At 43.4% G+C, this 27617-nt stretch overlaps 1 protein-coding gene across 1 annotated transcript in view; it reads right to left on the reverse strand.

Moving 5' to 3' along the window:
* Positions 1–27617, reverse strand: part of LOC135553180 (voltage-gated potassium channel subunit beta-2-like) — a 217510-nt gene that overhangs the window by 139005 nt on the left and 50888 nt on the right. Inside the window, exon 3 of the mRNA XM_064985348.1 lies at positions 25942–25976. Within this exon, the coding sequence (XP_064841420.1) occupies positions 25942–25976 (35 nt within the window). The remainder of the gene's footprint in view (positions 1–25941; positions 25977–27617) is intronic.

The following is a 27617-nucleotide window of genomic DNA, read 5'->3' on the forward strand; positions in this document are numbered from 1 at the left end:
CAGCAGACAGGAGAATCACTGGGACTGACACCTACTGGACGTGTTCCCCACAGAGCCCAGCAGACAGGAGAAACACTGGGACTGACAACTACTGGACGTGTTCCCCACAGAGCCCAGCAGACAGGAGATACACTGGGACTGACACCTACTGGACGTGTTCCCCACAGAGCCCAGCAGACAGGAGAAACACTGGGACTGACACCTACTGGACGTGTTCCCCACAGAGCCCAGCAGACAGGAGAAACACTGGGACTGACAACTACTGGACGTGTTCCCCACAGAGCCCAGCAGACAGGAGAAACACTGGGACTGACACCTACTGGACGTGTTCCCCACAGAGCCCAGCAGACAGGAGAAACACTGGGACTGACACCTACTGGACGTGTTCTCCCACCCTGTTGCAGCACATCAAGTTCTAAACATGAACGTTTACCAATTACATCCATTTCGCCTTTTCATATCTCTTCTGAATTCCCACATTACTGTCACTCAGCCGAGACAGATGAATACACTGTAGATGGGAAGGGTGATACCTGGTCAGTTGTACATCTGAATGCATTCAACTGAAATGTGTCTTACTCATTTAACCCAACCCCTCTGAATCAGAGAGGTGCGGGGTGCTGCTTAATCGACATCCACGTCTTCGGCGTCCAGGAAACAGTGGGTTAACTGCCTTGCTCAGGGGCAAAACGTCAGATTTGTACCTTGTCACCTCGGGGATTCAATCCAGCAACCTTTCGGTTACTGGCTCAACACTCTAACCACTTGGCTACCTGGAGGTCAAGAGGAGAGCAGGAGGGGAGAACGGGTGAGATAGAGTGCAGCTAGAGGGCCAGATGGTCGAGGTTATCATGAGGGTGTTGAGAGGGCAGAGTACCCAGACAGCTGGCATGAAAGGACACTTTAAACGGGAGACTGTCAAGTCTCCCATCTCTTACCAGAGGCTGCCTTCTGTCACAGCTCATGGACCTCAATTTCATCTACTTTTGATTTGAATTGCTCTAAGGCGACAGCAACTGATGATCCAGAACGGTTCACACTGGACAAGTCAGGCATTCTGGCATTACCAATTAAAAAAGGGGAGGAGGAAATTGCTTGAGACGAAAGACGAGAGCCCGAGGCGATCTGGAATAAAAGAAACCAACAGAGGCAGAAAATCCTTCAGGTCAGATATGGGGGAAACCATTTCTGACCAGGAAAGAGTCTACAGGGCTGAGAGTCTCCCCTAATCACTTTCACCTTTTCCCCAATCAACAATGGAGAAATTACAATAATAAATGTTATTACACGGTATGCCTACCTCTGTAGCTGAATATACAAGGACAGGACAGATATATACTACCTGTTGTTTTTTCATTCATGTCTTTGTATCTGCCTCCCTTTTCTCTCTCTCTGATGCCCTCCCCCCCCCCCATCCCCCACACCACCCAACTGGAGCTACACGCTGGATAACATGGCCCCCACCACTGTAAACAAAGTGCCCCAAACCTAATCTGGCCCCTCGGCAACGTAACAAAGAACACACAGACATACAGAAATAAGTAAAGCTGTAAAAACTATAATAATACTGTGAATGATGGCTTCCTGCTCCTGCCAGACTCAAGTCACACATGAGCTCAGGAGGATGGATGTGGGATGGATGGATGCAGAGTTCAGCAGTCTGTCTGAATCAGTAACTCACCAGTCTGTCTGTGAATCAGTAACTCACCAGTCTGTCTGTGAATCAGTAACTCACCAGTCTGTCTGAATCAGTAACTCACCAGTCTGTCTGTGAATCAGTAACTCACCAGTCTGTCTGAATAAGTAACTCACCAGTCTGTCTGAATCAGTAACTCACCAGTCTGTCTGAATCAGTAACTCACCAGTCTGTCTGTGAATCAGTAACTCACCAGTCTGTCTATAAATCAGTAACTCACCAGTCTGTCTGTGAATCAGTAACTCACCAGTCTGAGAATCAGTAACTCACCAGTCTGTCTGAATCAGTAACTCACCAGTCTGTCTGAATCAGTAACTCACCAGTCTGTCTGTGAATCAGTAACTCACCAGTCTGTCTGAATCAGTAACTCACCAGTCTGAGAATCAGTAACTCACCAGTCTGTCTGTGAATCAGTAACTCACCAGTCTGTCTGTGAATCAGTAACTCACCAGTCTGTCTGAATCAGTAACTCATCAGTCTGTCTGTGAATCAGTAACTCACCAGTCTGTCTGTGAATCAGTAACTCACCAGTCTGTCTATGAATCAGTAACTCACCAGTCTGAGAATCAGTAACTCACCAGTCTGAGAATCAGTAACTCACCAGTCTGTCTGTGAATCAGTAACTCACCAGTCTGTCTATAAATCAGTAACTCACCAGTCTGTCTGTGAATCAGTAACTCACCAGTCTATGAATCAGTAACTCACCAGTCTGTCTGAATCAGTAACTCACCAGTCTGAGAATCAGTAACTCACCAGTCTGAGAATCAGTAACTCACCAGTCTGTCTGTGAATCAGTAACTCACCAGTCTGTCTGAGAATCAGTAACTCACCAGTCTGTCTGTGAATCAGTAACTCACCAGTCTGTCTATGAATCAGTAACTCACCAGTCTGTCTGTGAATCAGTAACTCACCAGTCTGTCTGTGAATCAGTAACTCATCAGTCTATGAATCAGTAACTCACCAGTCTGTCTGTGAATCAGTAACTCACCAGTCTGTCTATAAATCAGTAACTCACCAGTCTGTCTGTGAATCAGTAACTCACCAGTCTATGAATCAGTAACTCACCAGTCTGTCTGAATCAGTAACTCACCAGTCTGTCTGTGAATCAGTAACTCACCAGTCTGTCTGTAAATCAGTAACTCACCAGTCTGTCTGTGAATCAGTAACTCACCAGTCTATGAATCAGTAACTCACCAGTCTGTCTGAATCAGTAACTCACCAGTCTGTCTGTGAATCAGTAACTCACCAGTCTGTCTGTGAATCAGTAACTCACCAGTCTGTCTGTGAATCAGTAACTCACCAGTCTGTCTGTGAATCAGTAACTCACCAGTCTGTCTGTGAATCAGTAACTCACCAGTCTGTCTGTGAATCAGTAACTCACCAGTCTATGAATCAGTAACTCATCAGTCTGCCTATGAATCAGCAACTCATCAATCTGTCTGTGAATCAGTAACTCATCAGTCTGTCTATGAATCAGTAACTCATCATTCTATGAATCAGTAACTCATCAGTCTATGCATCAGTAACTCATCAGTCTCTCTATGAATCAGTAACTCAACGGTCTGTCTATGAATCAGTAACTCGTGAGTCTGTCTATGAATCAGTAACCCACCAGTCTGTCTATCATTCAGTAACTCATCATTCTATGAATCAATAACTCATCAGTCTATGAATCAGTAACTTATCAGTCTGTCTATGAATCAGTAACTCATCAGTCTGTCTATGAATCAGTAACTCATCAGCATATCTAAGAATCAGTAACTCATCAGTTTGTCTATGAATCTTTAAGTCATCAGTCTGTCTAAGAATCAGTAACTCATCAGTCTGTCTATAAATCAGTAACTCATCAGTCTATCAATCAGTAAATTATCAATCTGTCAATGAATCAGTACTCATCAGTGTGTCGATTAATCAGCAACTCATCAGTCTATGAATCAGTAACTCACCAGTCTATGAATAAGTAACTCATCAGTCTATCTATGAATCAGTAACTCAGTCTGTCTATGAATAAGTTACTCACCAGTCTGTATATGAATCAGTAACTCATCAGTCTATCTCTGAATCAGTAACTCACCCGTCAGTCTATGAATCAGTAGCTCACCACCAATGAATTCCAATTGTGGTAATGCACCTGGTGTCTGTGTGTGTATATGCATTTAAAGCATTTGAAAATGACTGAATGCACTGCAGTGCCAAGGACAGTGATTATTTGAAGAGTTGCCATGGAAACAGGCCTATATGACGTGAGATTTGGACAGCTGGGCATCTGTTGAGCGGTTAAATGGGAGTCCACCAAAACCCCACATCCATTTGGCCCTTGAAGTCAACCCAGGTTGGTCTGGCCTTTCTGGCCTAGCTCAAATTGCATTTCCACTACTTTCAGAAATTCTAAATAATGTCATGCTACTAGGTAGAAATTATGTGACTGCAGCTGGCAGTGCCATGTAGCTAGCTAGCAAGATGTTGAAGAATTTAATTAACCCTGACTATGCTATAAATAACGTTACCCCACACTCCTGCCAGTTCCAGCCTGACTCAGAGCTATGTACTTAGCTTGCTGATGTTAGCTAGCTAGCTAAACGGTTAGAATCATCGCTAGCATAACAAGCTAGCTAGCTAGCTTAATTCATACCTTGCTTGCCTGTTAGTTAGCTAGCTAACCAATCAAACCAGGCGACATATTAATATGACCTGACCTGATAAAATTCCTGCTAGCTCACGCTAGCTAGCTAGCTCCTCCTCTTTCAGTCCTCTGGACCTCTCCCCTCCTCCTCTCCCCTCCTCCTCTGCCCTCCTCCTCTTTCAGTCCTCTGGATCTCTCCCCTCTTCCTCTCCCCTCCTCCTCTTTCAGTCCTGTGGACCTCTCTCCTCCTCTCCCCTACTCCTCTTTCAGTCCTCTGGACCTCTTACCTCCTCCTCTTTCAGTCCTGTGGACCTCTCTCCTCCTCCTTTTTCAGTCCTGTGGACCTCTCCCCTCCTCACTCTGTTGGTTTTCTCCTCCTTCACTCCCCCTCTTATCTCCTCCTTCACTCCCCCTCTTATCTCCTCCTTCTCGCCCCCTCTCCTCACCAGGGGGTTCAGCTGGCCCTTGGCTCTCATGCAGAAAAACAACCCTTTGTAACAGTTGGCTCAATGCTCGCACGCACGCACGCACGCACGCACGCACGCACACACACACACACACACACACACACACACACACACACACACACACACACACACACACACACACACACACACACACACACACACACACTGTCTGTTTGTAAGGCCTCACACACATTCTTCCCGATTTATTAATATAATTGATTCTGCCTTAAGCAAAGCCTTTCTCCCTCCACCCCTCACCCTCCTCTCTCACCCTTAGCCCTTTCATACTGTACCTCCACATCTCTCCCTCACTTTCCTCCCTCACTCTTCTCTATGCATTCTGTACAGTAGATGCAAATCTCTTTCAGTATCTCTCTCTCTCTCTCTCCTCTTGCACCCCCATTCTCTCCTTCATTATCTCCCTCCCCTCTCTCGCACCTCCCAAGCAGTGGGATGACTCATTGAAATGTACTATGGACAGAGATCAGGTTAATTGTATCACTTTCCATTTCCGATAGAGAGCAGAAGCAGGACTGTACAGTGCATTCAGAACGTATTCAGACCCCTTGAATTTTTACACATATGTGAGTCGTTTCAGGAAACCTGGGGTATGTTATGCATGACTGCTTCACATGAGCCATTTGAATGTCACATGTGTTTTTAGGCAGACATGCCTTCTGGAACATGTGGACTTTCATGTGCCTTAATAACAAACGTGTATGCCATCTGTAAATACAAATCAAATGGGGGACTGAGTTTTGAAAACAGTGTAATTGGAGTATGACAACACCTGTCTCCGGATTACATCTTCAAACTAAGGGAAAGCATGGCATCTGTGACAGAGAGTGAGAAGCGTCTATCTATGTATCTATGTAGCTAGCTATATTTTTATACATTGCATGTCTCTAATTTTGTCAGAAAGTAGTTTTGATTTCAAGTTAAAGTGTACTGTCAGCAAGCTAGCTAACGTTATCTGGCTGGCTCGCTAGCTATCATTATGTTTATGATCTCTGTAGTAATATTATTTGTATCTCAGAGCCATTTTCTTTGCTTGTTACAGCCTAATGTTTGTTAGCTAACATTGAACCTGGTTGTTTAGCTACCTGCAGATTCATGCAGGGTAGTAACGTCATGAGTTGGGATTATGGTTAATTCTTTAGCTAGTTAGCTAGCTACATGTCTTAACTTCTTTGGGCTAGGGGGCAGTATTCGGAAGTTCGGAAGCTTAAGAGGGTGTGAACAATGCTGAATGCCGACCAATCTGATTCCACACTCCAAGACTGCTTCCATCACGTGGACTGGGATCGTATGTTTCGTATTGCATCAGACAACAACATTGACGAATACGCTGATTCGGTGTGCGAGTTCATTAGAACGTGCGTTGAAGATGTCGTTCCCATAGCAACGATTAAAACATTCCCAAACCAGAAACCGTGGATTGATTGCATAATTCGCGTGAAACTGAAAGCGCGAACCACTGATTTTAATCAGGGCAAGGTGACTGGTAACATGACCGAATACAAACAGTGCAGCTATTCCCTCCGCAAGGCAATCAAACAAGCTAAGCGTCAGTATAGAGACAAAATAGAATCTCATTTCAACGGCTCAGACACAAGAGGTATGTGGAAGGGTCTACAGTCAATCACGGATTACAAAAAGGAAACCAGCCCAGTCACGGACCAGGATGTCTTGCTCCCAGGCAGACTAAATAACTTTTTTTGCCCGCTTTGAGGACAATACAGTGCCACTGACACGGCCTGCAACGAAAACATGCGGACTCTCCTTCACTGCAGCCGAGGTGAGTAAAACATTCAAACGTGTTAACCCTCGCAAGGCTGCAGGCCCAGACGGCATCCCCAGCCGCGCGCTCAGAGCATGCGCAAACCAGCTGGCTGGTGTGTTTACGGACATATTCAATCAATCGCTATCTCAGTCTGCTGTTCCCACATGCTTCAAGAGGGCCACCATTGTTCCTGTTCCCAAGAAAGCTAAGGTAACTGAGCTAAACGACTACCGCCCCGTAGCACTCACTTCCGTCATCATGAAGTGCTTTGAGAGACTCGTCAAGGACCATATCACCTCCACCCTACCTGACACCCTAGACCCACTCCAATTTGCTTACCGCCCAAATAGGTCCACAGACGATGCAATCTCAACCACACTGCACACTGCCCTAACCCATCTGGACAAGAGGAATACCTATGTGAGAATGCTGTTCATCGACTACAGCTTGGCATTTAACACCATAGTACCCTCCAAGCTCGTCATCAAGCTCGAGACCCTGGGTCTCGACCCCACCCTGTGCAACTGGGTACTGGACTTCCTGACGGGCTGCCCCCAGGTGGTGAGGGTAGGCAACAACATCTCCACCCCGCTGATCCTCAACACTGGGGCCCCACAAGGGTGCGTTCTGAGCCCTCTCCTGTACTCCCTGTTCACCCACGACTGCGTGGCCACGCACGCCTCCAACTCAATCATCAAGTTTGCCTACGACACAACAGTGGTAGGCTTGATTACCAACAACGACGAGACGGCCTACAGGGAGGAGGTGAGGGCCCTCGGAGTGTGGTGTCAGGAAAATAACCTCACACTCAACGTCAACAAAACTAAGGAGATGATTGTGGACTTCAGGAAACAGCAGAGGGAACACCCCCCTATCCACATCGATGGAACAGTAGTGGAGAGGGTAGTAAGTTTTAAGTTCCTTGGCATACACATCACAGACAAACTGAATTGGTCCACCCACACAGACAGCATCATGAAGAAGGCGCAGCAGCGCCTCTTCAACCTCAGGAGGTTGAAGAAATTCGGCTTGTCACCAAAAGCACTCACAAACTTCTACAGATGCACAATCGAGAGCATCCTGGCGGGCTGTATCACCGCCTGGTACGGCAACTGCTCCGCCCACAACCGTAAGGCTCTCCAGAGGGTAGTGAGGTCTGCACAACGCATCACCGGGGGCAAACTACCTGCCCTCCAGGACACCTACACCACCCGATGTTACAGGAAGGCCAAAAAGATCATCAAGGACAACAACCACCCGAGCCACTGCCTGTTCACCCCGCTACCATCCAGAAGGCGAGGTCAGTACAGGTGCATCAAAGCTGGGGCCGAGAGACTGAAAAACAGCTTCTATCTCAAGGCCATCAGACTGTTAAACAGCCACCACTATCATTGAGTGGCTGCTGCCAACACACTGACTCAACTCCAGCCACTTTAATAATGGGAATTGATGGGAAATTATGTAAAATATATCACTAGCCACTTTAAACAATGCTACCTAATATAATGTTTACATACCCTACATTATTCATCTCATATGTATACATATATACTGTACTCTATATCATCTACTGCATCTTTATGTAATACATGTATCACTAGCCACTGTAACTATGCCACTTTGTTTACATACTCATATGTATATACTGTACTCGATACCATCTACTGTATCTTGCCTATGCTGCTCTGTACCATCACTCATTCATATATCTTTATGTACATATTCTTTATCCCCTTACACTTGTGTGTATAAGACAGTAGTTTTGGAATTGTTAGTTAGATTACTTGTTGGTTATTACTGCATTGTCGGAACTAGAAGCACAAGCATTTCGCTACACTCGCATTAACATCTGCTAACCATGTGTATGTGACAAATAAAATTTGATTTGATGTGATTTGATTTGAATGGGTGTAGACAAAGGAGGGCTCTCCAGTAGTAGTACCAAAACATTCAAAGGCCATTTTCTCAAAAGGGATGTTACAAGTTTATTAACATTCAAAGTAGAATAATTTTCCATTGTTCCTCAACTGTAGTGTAGTGTATGATATATGATATTTTATTTTCTCTGTGTCTCTACTTTTACCCAATGTACTTCTACTTTTATCCAATGTAAAAAACATAATTTCAAATGTTGCTACATATGACTGATTTGAGCCGGTCGGTTACATTTTTTATAAAATTGATCAAATAACCCCCCCGCTCCCCTTCTTTTGGGTTTGACACTACAAGCTTGGCACACCTGTATTTGGGAAGTTTCTCCCATTCCCAGATTCTCCCCGCTCTGTCAGGATGGATGGGGAGCATCGCTGCACACCTATTTTCAGGTCTCTCCAGAGATGTTAGATCGGGTTTGAGTCTGGGCTCAGGCCGGGCTACTCAAGGACATTCAGAGACTTGTCCGGAAGCCACTACCTGACTTGGCTGTGTGCTTAGGGGTCGTTGTCCTGTTGGAAGGTGAACCTTCACCCCAGTCTGAGATCCTGAGCACTCTGGAGCAGGATTTCATCAAGGATCTCTCTGTACTTTGCTCTGTTCATCTTTTGCTCGATCCTGACAAGTCTCCAAGTCCCTGCTGCTGAAAAACATCCCCACAGCATGATGCTGCCAACACCATGCTTCACCGTTGGGATGGTGCTTGGTTTCCTCCAGATGTGACAAGTGGCATTTAGGCCACAGAGTTCAATCTTGGTTTCATAGACCAGAGAATCTTGTTTCTCATGGTCTGAGTGCTTTAGGTGCCTTTTGGCAAAGTCCAAGAGGACTGTCATGTGGCTTTTACAGAGGAGTGGTTTCCGTCTGCCCACTCTACCATAAAGTCCTGATTGGTGGAATGCTGCAGAAATGGTTGTCCTTCTGGAAGGATCTCCCATCTTCACAGAGGAACTCTGGAGCTCTGTCAGAATGACCATCGGGTTCTTGGTCACCTCCCTGACCAAAAACTCTTCCCCCCCCAAATGCTCAGTTTGGCTAGGTGGCAGGCTCTCAAGAGTCTTGATGGTTCCAAACTTCTTCAAATTAAGAATGATGGAGGCCACTGTGTTCTTGGGGATCTTCAATGCTGCAGAAATGTTTTGGTACCCTTCCCCAGATCTGTGCCTCGACACAATCCTGTCTTGGAGACAATTGCTTCGATCTCATGGTTTATTTTTTTGCTCTGATATGCACTGTCAACTGTGAGACCTTATATACTCTAGAGGGGTGTATGCCTTTCCAAATTATGTCCAATCAATTGAATTTACCACAGGTGGACTAAAGTTGTAGAAACATCTCAAGGATGATCTATGGAAACAGGATGCAACTGAGCTCATTTTCAAGTCTCATAGCAAGGGTCTGAATACTTGTAAATAAGATATTTCTGTTTTCAATTTGTCATTTCGGGGTGTTGTGTGTCAATTGATGAGGAACATGTTTTATTTTTATCCATTTTAGAACGAGGCTGTAACGTAATAAAATGTGGAAAAAGTCAAGGGCTTTGAATACTTTCCTAATGCACTGTATTTGAACGTACAGGACGCCAGCATTCAAAGTTTTAGCCATTCCTTCACTCCACAGAAACCAAACAACCACAGTTGTCTCTGGCGCTTATTGTGGAAATTACAAGATTATGTTCTACTTTTATTGCATCAAATGGTTGACACTGACAGGAGATTTACGATGTCTTTGTGGGTACCGCATTCCAGAGCATGAGTTAATGTTTCTGTATTGGGGTACCAGGGGGAGATGGTTCCAGTATGGAGCTGGGGGGCCAGACCCTGGTCTCTACACATTGAAAACTGTTACTGTCTGCTGTGAATTATACGTATATTTCATACAAGTCTCAACCTTCTGACCCATTCCATACATCTGTTGTGTGTCATGTAGACTGAAGGAGGATGGACTTTGCTATAAAATGCTGTGGCTCAAACCAGCTGGTTGAGGTCTCAGTGATCACCTCCAGGGGTGATTACTGACCAGCTGGTTGAGGTCTCAGTGATCACCTCCAGGGGTGATTACTGACCAGCTGGTTGAGGTCTCAGTGATCACCTCCAGGGGTGATTACCGACCACCTCCATTACTGCAGTAAACCAGCTGGTTGAGTTCTCAGTGATCACCTCCAGGGGTGATTACTGACCAGCTGGTTGAGGTCTCAGTGATCACCTCCAAGGGTGATTACTGACCAGCTGGTTGAGGTCTCAGTGATCACCTCCAGGGGTGATTACCGACCACCTCCATTACTGCAGTAAACCAGCTGGTTGAGTTCTCAGTGATCACCTCCAGGGGTGATTACTGACCAGCTGGTTGAGATCTCAGTGATCACCTCCAGGGGTGATTACTGACCAGCTGGTTGAGGTCTCAGTGATCACCTCCAGGGGTGATTACTGACCAGCTGGTTGAGATCTCAGTGATCACCTCCAGGGGTGATTACTGACCAGCTGGTTGAGGTCTCAGTGATCACCTCCAGGGGTGATTACCGACCACCTCCATAACTGCAGTAAACCAGCTGGTTGAGTTCTCAGTGATCACCTCCAGGGGTGATTACTGACCAGCTGGTTGAGATCTCAGTGATCACCTCCAGGGGTGATTACTGACCAGCTGGTTGAGTTCTCAGTGATCACCTCCAGGGGTGTGTCACGCCTTGGTCTTAGTATTTTGTGTTTTAGATAATTAGTTGGTCAGGCCAGGGTGTGACATGGGTTTATGTTATTGTGTTGATGTATTGGGGTTTTTATAGGCATTGGGATTGTGGTTGATTAGGGGTGTGTTTAGTTTAGGTTTGGCTGCCTGAGGCGGTTCTCAATCAGAGTCAGGTGATTCTTGTTGTCTCTGATGGGGAATCGTATTTAGGTAGCCTGGGTTTCACTGTGTATTTGGTGGGTGATTGTTCCTGTCTCTGTGTAGTTTCACCAGATAGGCTGTAATTAGGTTTCACGTTCCGTTTTGTTGTTTTGTATTTATTAGTTATTTCATGTATAGTTCCGTTTTTTCTTCATTAAAAACATGAGTAACCAACACACTGCATTTCGGTCTGACTCTCTTTTGACAAACGAAGAACGCCGTTACAGGGTGATTACTGACCAGCTGGTTGAGATCTCAGTGATCACCTCCAGGGGTGATTACTGACCAGATTACTGCAGTAAACCAGCCTTACTGACCAGCTGGTTGAGATCTCAGTGATCACCTCCAGGGGTGATTACTGACCAGCTGCTTGAGTTCTCAGTGATCACCTCCAGGGGTGATTACCGACCACATCCATTACTGCAGTAATTAAATAATAAAGATTTCCATTTTGATTACAATAATTCCCCCACGCGGTCGATTCCTTGTTGATTCTTTCCCTTAAGTTTACCATCTGTTCCCAGAAATTGATCCATATCGATCAACCTATTCAATCCAATGACGTTATTTCATGAATTTCCCACCATAGTGACGCCTGCTCAGCCCTGATGTGTAAATCGCTCAACTCAATCAATAGGATCGATCTCAGTCGCCAGTCAGATCTGGATGTGCTGTAAACAAAGAAAAGACCAATGGCAGTCCTTTAGCGTCTGGGTTAATGAACGGTCCAGGACCTTAATTAGACATACAAGAGACATGCATGCAATACATTTGCGCCGATCTCGTCAATAGCACCTGGTCATTTCCATGTAAAAGGACCCACCAACATATGAAGTTCATAACAACATGTCAAATTGGGTGTGAAATGAAAGCTGAGAGTCCATATTTCTGAGAGATTAATGTGTATATACATTTTTCAACCATTTTCCATCCAAAAAATTAGGTTAAATTAGGTTAGATGGAAAAGGGGTTTTGGAAAACATCTAGCAGAAAAAGTCTGAACGGTATCAGAAGGACATCAAAACACAATAATGTTGACATAAATAACCCTGCCAACTAATATCAACGTTTATATTTCCTGTTTCTTCCTTCTCTAAGTTTAAGAAATATTGCCCTTTGCCTTTAAAAATCCGTTAACAAAAACAAAACTATCTTTAAGATATATTTCTAATTTCTCTCCCTCATAAGGAGGGAGGCAACAAAAGTAACAAGTAAAGGTAGACCTAACAATTAGTTATATTGTTTGTACTGATAAACATTTTGTTTATGAATGATTACGTGATTAAAACTCGAAATGATATTACCAAATCGGTAACGGAACTTCTGAAAGATCTGAAACTGAATTTCTGCAATTGAATTGGCTCCAATGGTAAATCAAAGTAGTCACAAATCACATTTGGGTACACAAGTTTGGAAAGCACAGCACAGTAGAGTACACTAAAGAAAAGTTGAGTTGAGTACAGTACAATTGACTGTAGAGTACACTAGAGATGAGTACACTATAATGTACTCTATTGTTCTGCACTTAACTCTACTGTACTCTACTGAACTCTACTGTATTGTTCTGAGCTGTACTGTACTGAACTCTACTGTACTGTACTCTACTGTACTTTACGAGAATACTCTACTTAACTCTACTCTACTGTACTCTACTGTACTTTACTACAGTACTCTACTGAACTCTACTGTACTTTACTGTACTCTACTGTACTTTACTGAACTCTACTGTACTCTACTGTACTCTACTCTACTGTACTTTACTGAACTCTACTGTACTCTACTCTACTGTACTTTACTGAACTCTACTGTACTCTACTGTACTTTACTGAACTCTAATGTACTCTACTGTACTTTACTGAACTCTACTGTACTTTACTACAGTACTCTACTGAACTCTACTCTACTGTACTCTACTGAACTCTACTCTACTGTACTTTACTGAACTCTACTGTACTCTACTGTACTTTACTGAACTCTACTGTACTCTACTCTACTGTACTCTACTGAACTCTACTCTACTGTACTTTACTGAACTCTACTGTACTCTACTGTACTTTACTGAACTCTACTGTACTGTACTACAGTACTCTACTGAACTATACTGTACTCTACTCTACTTTACTACAGTACTCTACTGAACTCTACTGTATTGTTCTGAGCTGTACTGTACTGAACTCTACTGTACTGCACTCTACTGTACTTTACTGTACTCTACTCTACTTTACTACAGTACTCTACTGAACTCTACTCTACTTTACTACAGTACTGTACTGAACTACTGTACTTTGATGTCCAAACTTGTGAAACATAGACGTCTATGATTGGTTCAGATTTGATCCGGTCGCACCAAATATGGTCTTGTTTGGGGTGTCGGAGCTCATTAAAATAACAGCCAGTGTGCAGAATAATATCCAAATTTGCAAAGCAGGATATTTGATATTTATATCAACGTGTGCCTATTCCGGATACATCACCATGAAGGGAATGACATTCATATCCATAATTATGCATTTCTGTGTAGTACAGGGACCAATGATAAAAATGTTACCACAATTCTGTTACTGATATAAATAGTTCAATATCCAAAATATATTTTTTCAAAGTAAATGTGTCATATCATAGCTGACACCCCATTCTTTCTGCAGACATCTTTGAATCTTCATTTGGAGAAGAGATTCAATGGCATTTTTGGAAACCGCGGACACAAAAAAAACGGAGGGAGATTTTACCGAAATTCTGTTATCAAACTTTGCATCTACACAGTTCTTCTAGTAAATGGGTTTTTGTAAAAATGTTCAGTGTAAATTGTTAAAAAAATTCCTTGTGCATAGAGTTGTATGATTTATTAAGCTTTGAAATCAATTGTTTTTGAGTCTCAGCGACTTAAATGTAATGTAATGTAATGTAATTCCGTTACCGTGGAGTTGCCCTCCTACATTGTGTGAGAGCGAGTCTTTCGTAATCAATCAATTCCAGACGCCCACTCTCATTGGTGAGGATTGACTGTGGGGGTGGTTGCTTACTGTTGTGCGGCTACAGGCTAGCCAACCATGATGTTATTGATTTAGTGGTGTTTCCCTGATGTAGTCATCCGTCACAGATCTGGGAGGACATTAGTACCTTCAAGCATTCGGGAGATGAAATAGTTAAACAAAACCATGGCCTCTTTGTCCACCTCCTTTACGGGATAAAGCGTGTGTGTGTGTGTGTGTGTGTCCATGTGTGTGCATGTGTGTGCGTGTGTGTGCATGTGTGTGCAAGTGTGTGTGTGGTGTCTGAAGCACCCAGAATAAGGAAGATGCCCCAGTGTCCCTGAGTAAAATATTAAAGGTCACATGTGACAAAATGCTGTTTTTGTGTCGGGACAACTCGTTAAAACGGTCACACTGTGTCTGTTAAAGTGTACCTACATGTGTGTGTGTGTGTGTGTGTGTATGTGTGTGTGTGTGTGTGTGTGTGTGTGTGTGTGTGTGTGTGTGTGTGTGTGTGTGTGTGTGTGTGTGTGTGTGTGTGTGTGTGTGTGTGTGTGTGTGTGTGTGTGTGTGTGCGGACTCGGTAAAGTGATTATCTTTCATGCTCCAAAGCTTTGGTATAATCACAGACAAAGAATGAAGTCACATTCACTGTTATCAGTTTGTCCTTTATGGCAGCCGGTGGTCCAATGCAGAAGATGACAGTGGCCTTGCCCATACAAACACAGAACACAAGAGATATGTGAGTATGAGGTTGAAAAGTCTTTCCTTTGGTTTTAACCTAAAACTGCAATTACAATCCTAACCTTTTATTCTCTATAGTAGCTGTTTCTCTCCATTCTCTATAGTAGCTGTTTCTCTCCATTCTCTATAGTAGCTGTTCCTCTCCATTCTCTATAGTAGCTGTTTCTCTCCATTCTCTATAGTAGCTGTTTCTCTACCTCTCCATTCTCTATAGTAGCTGTTTCTCTCCATTCTCTATAGTAGCTGTTCCTCTCCATTCTCTATAGGAGCTGTTTCTCTCCATTCTCTATAGTAGCTGCTTCTCTCCATTCTCTATAGTAGCTGTTTCTTTCAATTCTCTATAGTAGCTGCTTCTCTACCTCTCCATTCTCTATAGTAGCTGTTCCTCTCCATTCTCTATAGGAGCTGTTTCTCTCCATTCTCTATAGTAGCTGCTTCTCTACCTCTCCATTCTCTGTAGTAGCTGCTTCTCTACCTCTCCAATCTCTATAGTAGCTGTTTCACTCCATTCTCTATAGTAGCTGTACCTCTCCATTCTCTATAGTAGCTGTTTCTCTCCATTCTCTATAGTAGCTGTTTCTCTCCATTCTCTATAGTAGCTGTTCCTCTCCATTCTCTATAGGAGCTGTTTCTCTCCATTCTCTATTGTAGCTGTTTCTCTACCTCTCCATTCTCTATAGTAGCTGTTTCTCTACCTCTCCATTCTCTATAGTAACTGTTTCTCTCCATTCTCTATAGTAACTGTTTCTCTCCATTCTCTATAGTAGCTGTTTCTCTCCATTCTCTATAGTAGCTGTTTCTCTCCATTCTAAATAATAACTGTTCCTCTCCATTCTCTATAGTAACTGTTTCTCTCCATTCTCTATAGTAGCTGTTTCTCTCCATTCTCTATAGTAGCTGTTTCTCTCCATTCTCTATAGTAGCTGTTTCTCTCCATTCTCTATAGTAGCTGTTTCTCTCCATTCTCTATAGTAGCTGTTTCTCTCCATTCTCTATAGTAACTGTTTCTCTCCATTCTCAGTAGCTGCTGTTTCTCTCCATTCTCTATAGTAGCTGTTTCTCTACCTCTCCATTCTCTATAGTAACTGTTTCTCTCCATTCTCTATAGTAACTGTTTCTCTCCATTCTCTATAGTAGCTGTTTCTCTCCATTCTCTATAGTAACTGTTTCTCTCCATTCTCAGTAGCTGTTGTTTCTCTCCATTCTCTATAGTAGCTGTTTCTCTACCTCTCCATTCTCTATAGTAACTGTTTCTCTCCATTCTCTAAAGTAACTGTATCTCTCCATTCTCTATAGTAGCTGTTTCTCTCCATTCTCTATAGTAGCTGTTTCTCTCCATTCTCAGTAGCTGCTGTTTCTCTCCATTCTCAGTAGCTGCTTTTTCTCTCCATTCTCTATAGTAGCTGTTTCTCTACCTCTCCATTCTCCATAGTAGCTGTTTCTCTGCCAATAACTGTCATCTCAGAACCTCAGGGCTCCCGAGTGGTGCAGTGGTCTTAGACACTGCATCTCAGCGCAAAAGGTGTCACTGCAGTACCTGGTTTGAATCCAGGCTGCATCACATCATGCACATGACATGGTGGCGCACGATTGGCATAAATGTTGTCCGGTTTTGGCTGGGGTAGGCCGTCATTGTAAATAAGAATTTGCTCTTACTGACTATCCTAGTTACGTAAATTATACAAATCTCCTCCATTTCTTCTTAATTGCCAGAGCAGATTCTTGCCAATGCACATTGATGGGTGGTGTGTGTGTGAATTTTTTTTTTCAATTTAAAGTTTTATTAAGTTTTCTTGTTTTTCAATCAACCAACAAAACACATTCCACATTCACAGATGTGACAGGCGTAAAAAAATAAAAATAAAAAGACAAAAGACAAAAGAAAAAATTTAAATAAAATTCAAATCAAAGATTAAGAAAAAATAAGTGTTTTTATTTGACTTTATCTATTTATTTTCCTTGGTGCATATATATATGTATATTTTGATGTATGTGTATATATATATATACACATACATATATACATACACACACACATACCCATACATACATACATACATACATACATACATACATACATACATACATACATACATACATACATACATACATACATACATACATACATACATACATACATACATACCTACATACCTACATACGTACATACGTACATACGTACATACGTACATACGTACATACATACATACATACATACATACGTACATACGTACATACGTACATACGTACATACGTACATACATACATACATACATACATACATACATACATACATACATACGTACATACGTACATACGTACATACGTACATACGTACATACGTACATACGTACATACATACATACATACATACATACATACATACATACATACGTACGTACGTACGTACGTACGTACGTACGTACGTACGTACATACATACATACATACATACATACATACATACATACATACATACATACATACATACATACATACATACATACATACATACATACATACATACGCACACGTACTCAAAAACAAAATAAAAATAAAAACACACAAAAAAAACATATATAACACTTGCAGCAGCACTATCAAGGTTCTTATCAGCTATTTCTAGCATTCGTTGAGACGACTGGCCAATAATTAGTTTTTAGGTTTTACAGTACCTTACACAGCATATATCTGCGCATTTCCCTAGTCACCCCGTTCACTATGTCCAGTTTGAAATATAGTAGTAGAGTAGTGGAGACCAGAGTCTAACAAACTTGGGCTGTCTCTTGTGGAGGTCATAAGTGAGCTTTTCAAGAGGGAGAAAGTCAACAATCTGGTCAATCCACATTTTAAATGTAGGAGGGGTATTAGAGGCCCACAATAGAATAACACATTACTTAGCAAAGTATGTAATAGTCATAAGCACATTTTCTCTGTCAGGATCAAGAACAAAGTCCTGCTGGGCATTAAGAAGATAGATACATGGGGTCATATCAAACTGTACCTCTAGTATTTTCTGTGCAGCAGTATGTATAGTTTGCCAGAATCTGGCAATACAGCTCCAAAATACATATGCATATAGGTTCCACTTTCAGAGATCTTTTACAGTTAGGATACATATCTGTTTTCATTCTATGGAGTCTCAAAGGAGTATAATAAAATTTGTACAAAAATGTGTAATTAGATTCTTTCATTTTTACATTGGTAGAGGAGCAGTATACCCTGTCGCAAACCTCCGCCCATAACTCATCACTGATAGTCAGACCAAGGTCCTTTTCCCAGATTATTTTCAAATGAGTAAAGGAGGAGCCTCCTTTCTCAGAAAGGAGTCTATAGATGTAAGATATTTTGCCTTTAATGGATTGTGCTGTGACAAGAAGGGTTTCAAATTCATTCAACTGAGTTCTAAACCTCCTCTTGGAGGTAAATGAGGAAATTACATGTCTAATTTGAAGATATATTTTTTTTTAAATGGATCTTGGCACATTGAATTCACTGCAGAGCTCTTGAAAGGATTTCAGTGTAGTGGTTTTCTGATGAAATAGGTCTGAAAAGGTCCTGATTCCTAGAGTATGCCAAAGATTAAAGTTGTCATCCCTCAGGGCTTTTGGCAAGTCTGGGTTGCCTACTATAGGCGAGTGAGAACATATTTGGGAGGAAATGCCCAGGTATTTCTTACAGTCCCTCCATGCTAGTAGGGTGCTGTAAATCACAAAGGTTTTGGCTATGTTGCCCACTTCACTAAAGTTATTAATGAATATAATTGAGCTTAAGGGCAATGAACCACAGGATTGGGCTTCTATCTGAATCCACATTGACTCTTGTCTGTTTGTGATCCATGTTAGCATGTTGCGGATTTGGGCAGACCAGTAGTACAATTGAAGGGAGGGAAGGGCAAGACCACCCTTAGATTCAGGTTTCGATAGAGTGGAAAACTTGATCCTAGGTTTTTTATTGCCCCATATAAATTTGGTGATGCTTTGGTTAGTTGTTTTGAAAAAGGAAACTGGGAGATAGCATGGGAGCATCTGAAATAAGTGGTTCCGTCTAGGGAGGACGTTCATACGGATGACATTAATTCTTCCTACTAAGCTAATTGGTAGGGAGATCCAGGTTTGGGTATCGTTCTTGATTCGATCCAGGAGTGGAAGATAATTTTCCTTAAAAAGGCTATTCAGATCTGGTGTTATGAAGATCCCGAGGTATTGAAACCCCTGTGTTTTCCATTGGAAAGGACATAGTGTCTTCATAGAGCTGGTGAGTGTAATATTGAGAGGGCAGACAGTGGATTTGTTAAAATTGACCTTATAACCTGAAAACTTGCCATACTGAGCAATTGTTTCTAAAATGAGAGGGAGGGATTTCTCAGGGTTGGATATGTAGAGCAGGACATCATCCGCATAAAGCGAAATCTTGTGCTGAAGGCCGCCTGCAGAAACACCCCTAATAATTGGATTGCTCCTTATCAGCTCTGACAGAGGCTCCAACCCCAACAAGTAGAGCAGGGGAGACAGCGAGCACCCCTGTCTTGTGCCCCGTTCCAGAGGGAATCTGTCAGAGTTCAGTCCATTAGTAGTCACCATGGCATTTGGATGAGAGTATAGTGATTTGATCCATTTCATAAAATGTGGGCCCATATTGAACTTTTCTAAGACTGAAAACAGAAAGCTCCACTCCATCCTGTCAAATGCCTTCTCAGCATCCAGTGAAGCCAGCAGGACAGGGGTCTTCTGTGCGTTTACTTGATCAATAATAAAAAATCCAGTTTGGTCCACTTTTATTATTTTGGGAAGAAAAGTGTTTAGTCTTTTGGCGAGCAATTTGGTAATTATTTTATAGTCGAAATCCAACAAGCTTATGGGCCGGAAGGACGAGCAGGATAGGGGGTCCTTGTCCTTTTTTAGCAACACTGTAATGCGGGCTGTGTATTGAGTCTGGGAGAACTCCGTTTTTGCAGCATTCTCCAGCATTGGCATGAAGATAGGGCGGAGCTGGGGCCAAAAAGCTTTGTAGAACTCTCTGGGGAAACCATCTGGGCCTGGGGACTTATTAGGTGACATGGAGTTAATTGCCTCCAGGATCTCCTCAGGAGTGAAGGGGGAGTTGAGATCTTTTTGGTCGGTCTCTGATATTTTAAGTAGCAAGATTCCCTCTAGGAAAGAGTGGAGTTCTGCCTCCGTGTGTTTTCTCTCAGAGGTGTATAGTTTGCAGTAAAAATCATGAAAAGTTCAATTTATATTTTTTGGGTCGTATGTGACCTCGTCCTCTGCTGTTCGGATAGCCATGATTGTACGCTCTGATTGCTCCTTTTTTAATTGGTAAGCAAGCAATCTACTGGGCCTATTGCTATACTCATGGTATTTCTGTTTAGTAAAGAAAACCTTTTTTTTAATCTCCCGAGTGTAGTCCAAATTCAGTTGGGCTTTGGCTGCTTTAAGATGACTCCAGGAGGTGCTGTCTGGGGATTGTTTATGTATTCTTTCACAACATTCCAGCTCCCTCTCAAGATCTAGCCTGTGTGCTTCCATTGCTTTTTTCTCAGAGGAAGCATATGCCATTAGATGACCTCTTAGTGTGGCTTTAGCAGCGTCCCACATTGTGGCCGGAGAAACAGGAGACTCTTTGTTGTCTTGTGTGTAGTTGTCTATCCATGTAGTTACCAATGTATGGAACGCTTCATTTGATAGCATGGAGGTGCTGAATTTCCAGCTCTTTGACCTCGGGATGTTTTTGCAGAGGTCAAAGCTGAGGTGGACAAAGGCGTGATCTGAAAGTGCTATGGGTCCGATTGTACATGTGGCTGTATTTATGAAACTCTTTGGGATAAAAATGTAGTCTATACGCGAGTAGGTGTTATGGACATTAGAGTAGTATGTATAGTCCATAGATGAGCTATTAGTCTCTCTCCAGATATCTATCAGTCCCATCTCTTTAGTAAGAGAGTTCAACATCTTTGCAGATCTAGGATTTGTGGTGAGGACTTGAGATGTTTTGTCTAGGGTTGGGTTAAGGGTACAATTAAAATCTCCGGCCACCACGCCAAAGGAGACACAATGCTCATTGAACAGGGTTATCATTTTTGACATGAAGGCAGGAGTATCTGTGTTAGGGGCGTATATGTTTAATATAGTAATTGGTTGACCATATAGTGACCCAGTTATCAAAATAAAACTCCCCTCCGGATCAGATATGTTTTTGTCAATTATGAATGGAACATTTTTATGGATAAGTATGGCTGTGCCTCTACTGTTTGATTTGAGAGATGAGAAATACACCTGTCCCACCCAAGCTCTGCGGAGTTTGGCATGTTCAGCATCACAGAGGTGTGTCTCTTGTAATAGCACGATGTCTACTTTTTCCTTCTTTAGAGCACATAGTATCTTTTTCTGTTTTATTGCATGCCCTAGACCATGGCAGTTCCATTTCAATAGATTTAGGGTACTAGTCATCGTCATCGAACAGTAATCGAACTTTAGTGCAAGTCATCGCTGGGTAGAAGTGGATAGTAGTTACAGCTGCGTTCACATAATGGTGTACATAAAATAATAATCTCTGAACACCCCATCCGAGTTCCCAAACAACTCGACACATCCCTTTGGATCTATTACCCCCCCCCCCCCCCCACCCCGCTCAGTCTCAATTCTGTGTTCCGAATAAAACAAAAACCGGGAACAGTTAGCAACGCACAACGTCTCCCTCTCCCCACCAAAGAAATGCCTCATCCTCTCCACCCCGCATTGAGTAAATGACACAGTTGCCCTCGTCCAGACCATAGTAAAAGAGGGGAGAAAAATAAAATCAATAGCCCAGCCTACATATAACTCCCCCAAGGGACATAGGGAACCCCAAGTAATAATAGCAAATAAAATCAATACCCCAGCCTACATATACCTCCCCCAAGGGACATAGGGAACCCCAAGTAATAATAGCAAATAAAATCAATAGCCCAGCCTACATATACCTCCCCCAAGGGACATAGGGAACCCCAAGTAATAATAGCAAATAAAATCAATAGCCCAGCCTACATATACCTCCCCCCAGGGGACATAGGGAACCCCAAGTAATAATAGCAAATAAAATCAATAGCCCAGCCTACATATACCTCCCCCCAGGGACATAGGGAACCCCAAGTAATAATAGCAAATAAAATCAATAGCCCAGCCTACATATACCTCCCCCAAGGGACATAGGGAACCCCAAGTAATAATAGCAAATAAAATCAATAGCCCAGCCTACATATACCTCCCCCAAGGGACATAGGGAACCCCAAGTAATAATAGCAAATAAAATCAATACCCCAGCCTACATATACCTCCCCCAAGGGACATAGGGAACCCCAAGTAATAATAGCAACAGAAAACCAGGGAAATAAAAGTAGGCTGAAACATTAGTAGGCCTCGGTTATAGGTTAGGCTAAACAGCCCATCCCTCTCAGTTAAAGGAAAACAAATATAAATTGGATGGCTATAATGACATTTAGGGGGTGGGTCTCTGGATATCGGCTATATGTTGTCTTACCTCCTTTAGTAATGGCATTAATCGCATTTAGTCATTGATCTGTTTCTCATTGACCAGGATTGTCTTTCAAAAAACGTTTGGCCTCTTCGGGAGTTTTGAAGTGTCGCAAGGCTCCTTGGTGAAGAATCCTGAGCTCGTTTGGGTATTTGAATCCCCTGAAGATGCCTCGGTCAATTGAATATTTCTTCACTTCGTCAAACTCTCTGCGCTTTCGGCGTATTCCAGCTGACAGGTCCTGGTGTGAAGCGAGTTTGGCGTTACCCACTGTGATGGTGTTGTTTTTCGCCGCCTGTAGGACTCGTTCCTTGTCGGTGAATCTCAGGAAACGTATGGTGATTGGGTGCGGTGGTTGTCTGGCTGCTGGTGGGGGCCTCAGTGCTCGGTGAGCTCTCTCCAGTTCTATGGGCCTGTCGGTGGACAGGTGGAGCCACTCAGGAAGTTGTCTTGCAGGTAGCGGATCAGTGGCATGTTTCCCTCTTCTTCTTCGCCCAGATTGAATAGAACACAATTATTCCTTTGCCCCCTGTTTTCCAGGTCCTCTGTTTTCTCTTCCAGATGCTCTATTTTATTTTTAGCATATGCTATTGTTTCCATGGCATCTGTCAATAAGTTTTCCATGGATAGGATTCAGCCCTCTGCCTCGTCCAGGCGCCCCGCGTTTATGGTTATCTTGTTGTTGATGTCAGGCAAAGCGTTTTCCAGGATTGTCACCTTGCCCCCTATCGCACTGAGCTGTGAGTTAATGGCATCTAATTTGGTGTTTAGTTCTGTACGTTGGGATCTCAACTCAGAAAGGATGTCTTCGACAGACTGCGAGGTTGGCATTCGTTGTGCCTCGGGGGGGAGCGGGTTCTCTTGCTCCTGGCTAATGGCGCTAGTTTTTTCTGAAGCTAGCTTCTTCTTGGAGGCTTTTTTCGTCGCTAATACTCGAGTCCGGGTAAAAATGTCACCTGTAGTGTCGCCTTTTGTAGCCGCCATTACTAAAGCCAAATGAGTTTGAACTTGGAGTGAAGGTAAGATTAGGAATTGGAAACTACTTGTGCGGAGCTCTTAGTTCATGCGGCCATCTCATTCAAGGGTCACGTGATCCCCCTCGTGACTGATTTTAAAGTATACCGTAATAAGAGTAGAGAAGATAACGCGACCCTACTGCGTCATGCCTCCTGTTAGTAGAAGACAATAGAGTACTGAGTGATCTACACAGACACAACAAGCACCAGCCTTAGTGTCGTTAACAGTAACCCTAGCCTTTCCTCCCCCATTGCAAAAAAAGCCCTGTTCTGCCCAATGCATAATACATAATTAATGTCCTTCTGATAGTCTGACTGAACTGTGGTGCTATACTGACAGTTTGACAGCACTGTGGTGCAATATTGACAGTCTGACAGCACTGTGGTCCAATACAGACAGTCTGACAGCACTGTGGTCCTATACTAACAGTCTGACAGCACTGTGATCCAATACTGACAGTCTGACAACACTGTGGACCTATACAGACAGTCTGAAAGCACTGTAGTCCAATACTGACAGTCTGACAGCACTGTGGACCTATACAGACAGTCTGAAAGCACTGTAGTCCAATACTGACAGTCTGACAGCACTGTGGTCCTATACAGACAGTCTGACGGCACGGTGGTCCTATACAGAGAATCTGAGAGCACTGTGGTGCTATACTGATATTCTGACAGAAATGTGGTCCTATACTGACAGTCTGAGAGCACTGTAGTCCAATACTGATATTCTGACAGAAATGTGGTCCTATACTGACAGTCTGAGAGCACTATGGACCTATACAGACAATCTGACATCCCTGTGGACCTATACTGACAGTCTGACAGAACTGTGGTCCTAAACTGACAATCTGACAGCACTGTGGTCCGAAACTGACAATCTGACAGCACTGGGGACCTATACTGACAATCAATCTGACAGCACTGTGGAACGATACAGACATTCTGACAGCACTTTGGTGTCCTATACTGACAATCTGACAGCACTGTGGCCCTATACAGACAGTCTGACAGCACTGTGGTCCAATGCAGATAGTCTGACAGCACTGTGGTTCAATACTGACAGTCTGACAGCACTGTGGAAATATACAGACAATCCGACAGCACTTCGGTCCTATACAGACAGTCTGACAGTAAAGTGGATCTATATTTACAATCTGAGAGCACTGTGGACCTATTCTGACAATCTGACAGGACTGTGGACATATCCGGCCAATCTGACAGCACTATGGTCCTATACTGATATTCTGAAAGCACTGTGGTCCGATACTGACAAACTGACAGCACTGTGGTCCTATATAGACAGTCTGACAGCACTATGGTCCTTTTATGACAATATGACAGCACTGTGAACCTATACTGCCAATCTGACAGCAGTATGGACCGACACTGACAGTCTGACAGCACGGTGGTCCAATACTGATATTCTGACGGCACTGTGGTCCTATACTGACAGTCTGACGGGACTGTGGTCCTATATCGACAATTTGACAGCACCGTGGTCCTATATAGATAGTCTGACAGCACTAGGGTCCTATACTGACAATTTGACAGCACTGTGGTCCTATATAGATAGTCTGACAGCACTAGGGTCCTATACTGACAATTTGACAGCACTGTGGTCCTATATAGATAGTCTGACAGCACTAGGGTCCTATACTGACAATCTGACAGCATGGTGGACCTATTCTGACAATCTGACAGCACGGTAGAACTACACTGACAGTCTGATGGAACTGTGGACCTATACTGACAATCTGACAGCACGGTAGAACTACACTGACAGTCTGATGGAACTGTGGACCTATACTGACAATCTGACAACACAATGGTCCTATGTTGATTGTCTGACAGCACTATTGACCTATACAGCCAATCTGACATCCCTGTGGACCTATACTGACAGTCTGAGGGCACTGTGGACCTATACTGACAATCTGACATCACTGTGGTCCTCTACTGACCATCTGACAGCACTATAGTCCTATGCTGACAGTTTGACAGCACTGTGGTCCTATACTGATATTCTGACAGCACTGTGGACCTATACTGACTGTCAGACAGCCCTGTGGACCTACAATGACAGTCTGACAGCACTGTGGTCCTATACTGATACTCTGACAGCACTGTGGACCTATACAGACAGTCTGACAGCACTTTGGTCCAATCCTGACAGTCTGACAGCACTGTGGAAATAAACAGACAATCCAACTGCATTTTGTTCCTATACAGACAGTCTGTCAGCACTGTGGACCTATACTAACAGTCTGACAGCACGGTGGACTGATTTTGACAATCTGAGAGCACTGTGGACCTACACAGACAATTCGACACCCCTTTGAACCTATACTGACAGTCTGACGGCACTGTGGTCCTATATAGACAGTCTGACAGCAATATGCTCCCTTTCCGACAATATGACAGCACTGTGGACCCATACTGACAATCTGACAGGACTGTGGACGTATCCTGCCAATCTGACAGCACTCTGGACAAACACTGACAATCTGACAGCATGGTGGACCTATACAGACAATCTGACAGCACTATGGACCAATCCTGACAATCTGACAGCATGGTGGACCTATACAGACAATCTGACAGCACTATGGACCAATCCTGACAGTCTGACAGCACTGTGGTCCTATACTGATATTCTGACAGCACTGTGGTCCTATACTGACAGTCTGACAGCACTGTGGTCCTATACTGACAGTTTGACAGCACTGTGGACCTACACTGACAATCTGACAGCACTGTGGTCCTATACTGACAGTTTGACAGCACTGTGGTCCTATTCTGACAGTCTGACAGCACTTTGGTACTATACTGACAATCTGACGGAACTGTGGTCCGACACTGACAATCTGACGGAACTGTGGTCCGACACTGACAGTCTGACAGCACTGTGGTCCTATACTGATTGTCTAACTGCACTTTTGTAGAATACACACAATTTGACAGCACTAATGTCTTTTGCTGACAATCTGACAGCACCGTGGTCCTATACTGACAATCTGACAGCGCTATGGACCGACACTGACAGTCTGACAGCACTGTGGTCCTATACAGACAGTCTGACAGCACTGTGGACCTATATAGACAATTTGACAGGACGGTGGTCCTATACAGGCAATCTGACAGCACCGTGGTCCTATACTGACAATCTGAGAGCGCTATGGACCGACACTGACAGTCTGACAGCATTGTGGTCTTATACTGACAATCTGACAGCACTGTGTACCTATACTGACAATCTGACAGCACGGTGTATTTATATTGACAATCTGACAGCACTGTGGACCTATACAGACAGTCTGACAGCACTGTGGCCCTATAAAGACAGTCTGACACCACTGTGGTCCAATACAGACAGTCTGACACCACGGTGGTCCTATACAGATAGTCTGACAGCACTGTGGACCTACACTGACAGTACGGTGGACCTATATTGACAATCTGAGAGCACTGTGGAAATATACAGACAATTTGACAGCACTGTGGAACTATACTGATATTATGACAGCACTGTGGTCCTATACTGACAATATGACAGCACTGTGGACCTACACTGACAATCTGACAGAACGGTGGATTTAAATTGACAATCTGAGAGAACTGTGGACCAATACAGACAATTTGATAGCACTGTGGACCTATACCGACAGTCTGACAACACTGTGGACCTATACTGACAGTCTGGCATCACAGTGGTCCTGTACAGACAATCTGACAGCACTGTGGACCTATACTGACAATCTGACAGCATGGTGGACCTATACAGACAATCTGACAGCACGGTGGTCCTATACAGATAGTCTGACAGCACTGTGGACCTACACTGACAGTACGGTGGACCTATATTGACAATCTGAGAGCACTGTGGAAATATACAGACAATTTGACAGCACTGTGGAACTATACTGATATTATGACAGCACTGTGGAACTATACTGATATTATGACAGCACTGTGGTCCTATACAGACAA

Source organism: Oncorhynchus masou, chromosome 13 (genome assembly GCF_036934945.1).
Source record: "Oncorhynchus masou masou isolate Uvic2021 chromosome 13, UVic_Omas_1.1, whole genome shotgun sequence".
Classification (NCBI taxonomy): Eukaryota; Metazoa; Chordata; class Actinopteri; order Salmoniformes; family Salmonidae; genus Oncorhynchus; species Oncorhynchus masou.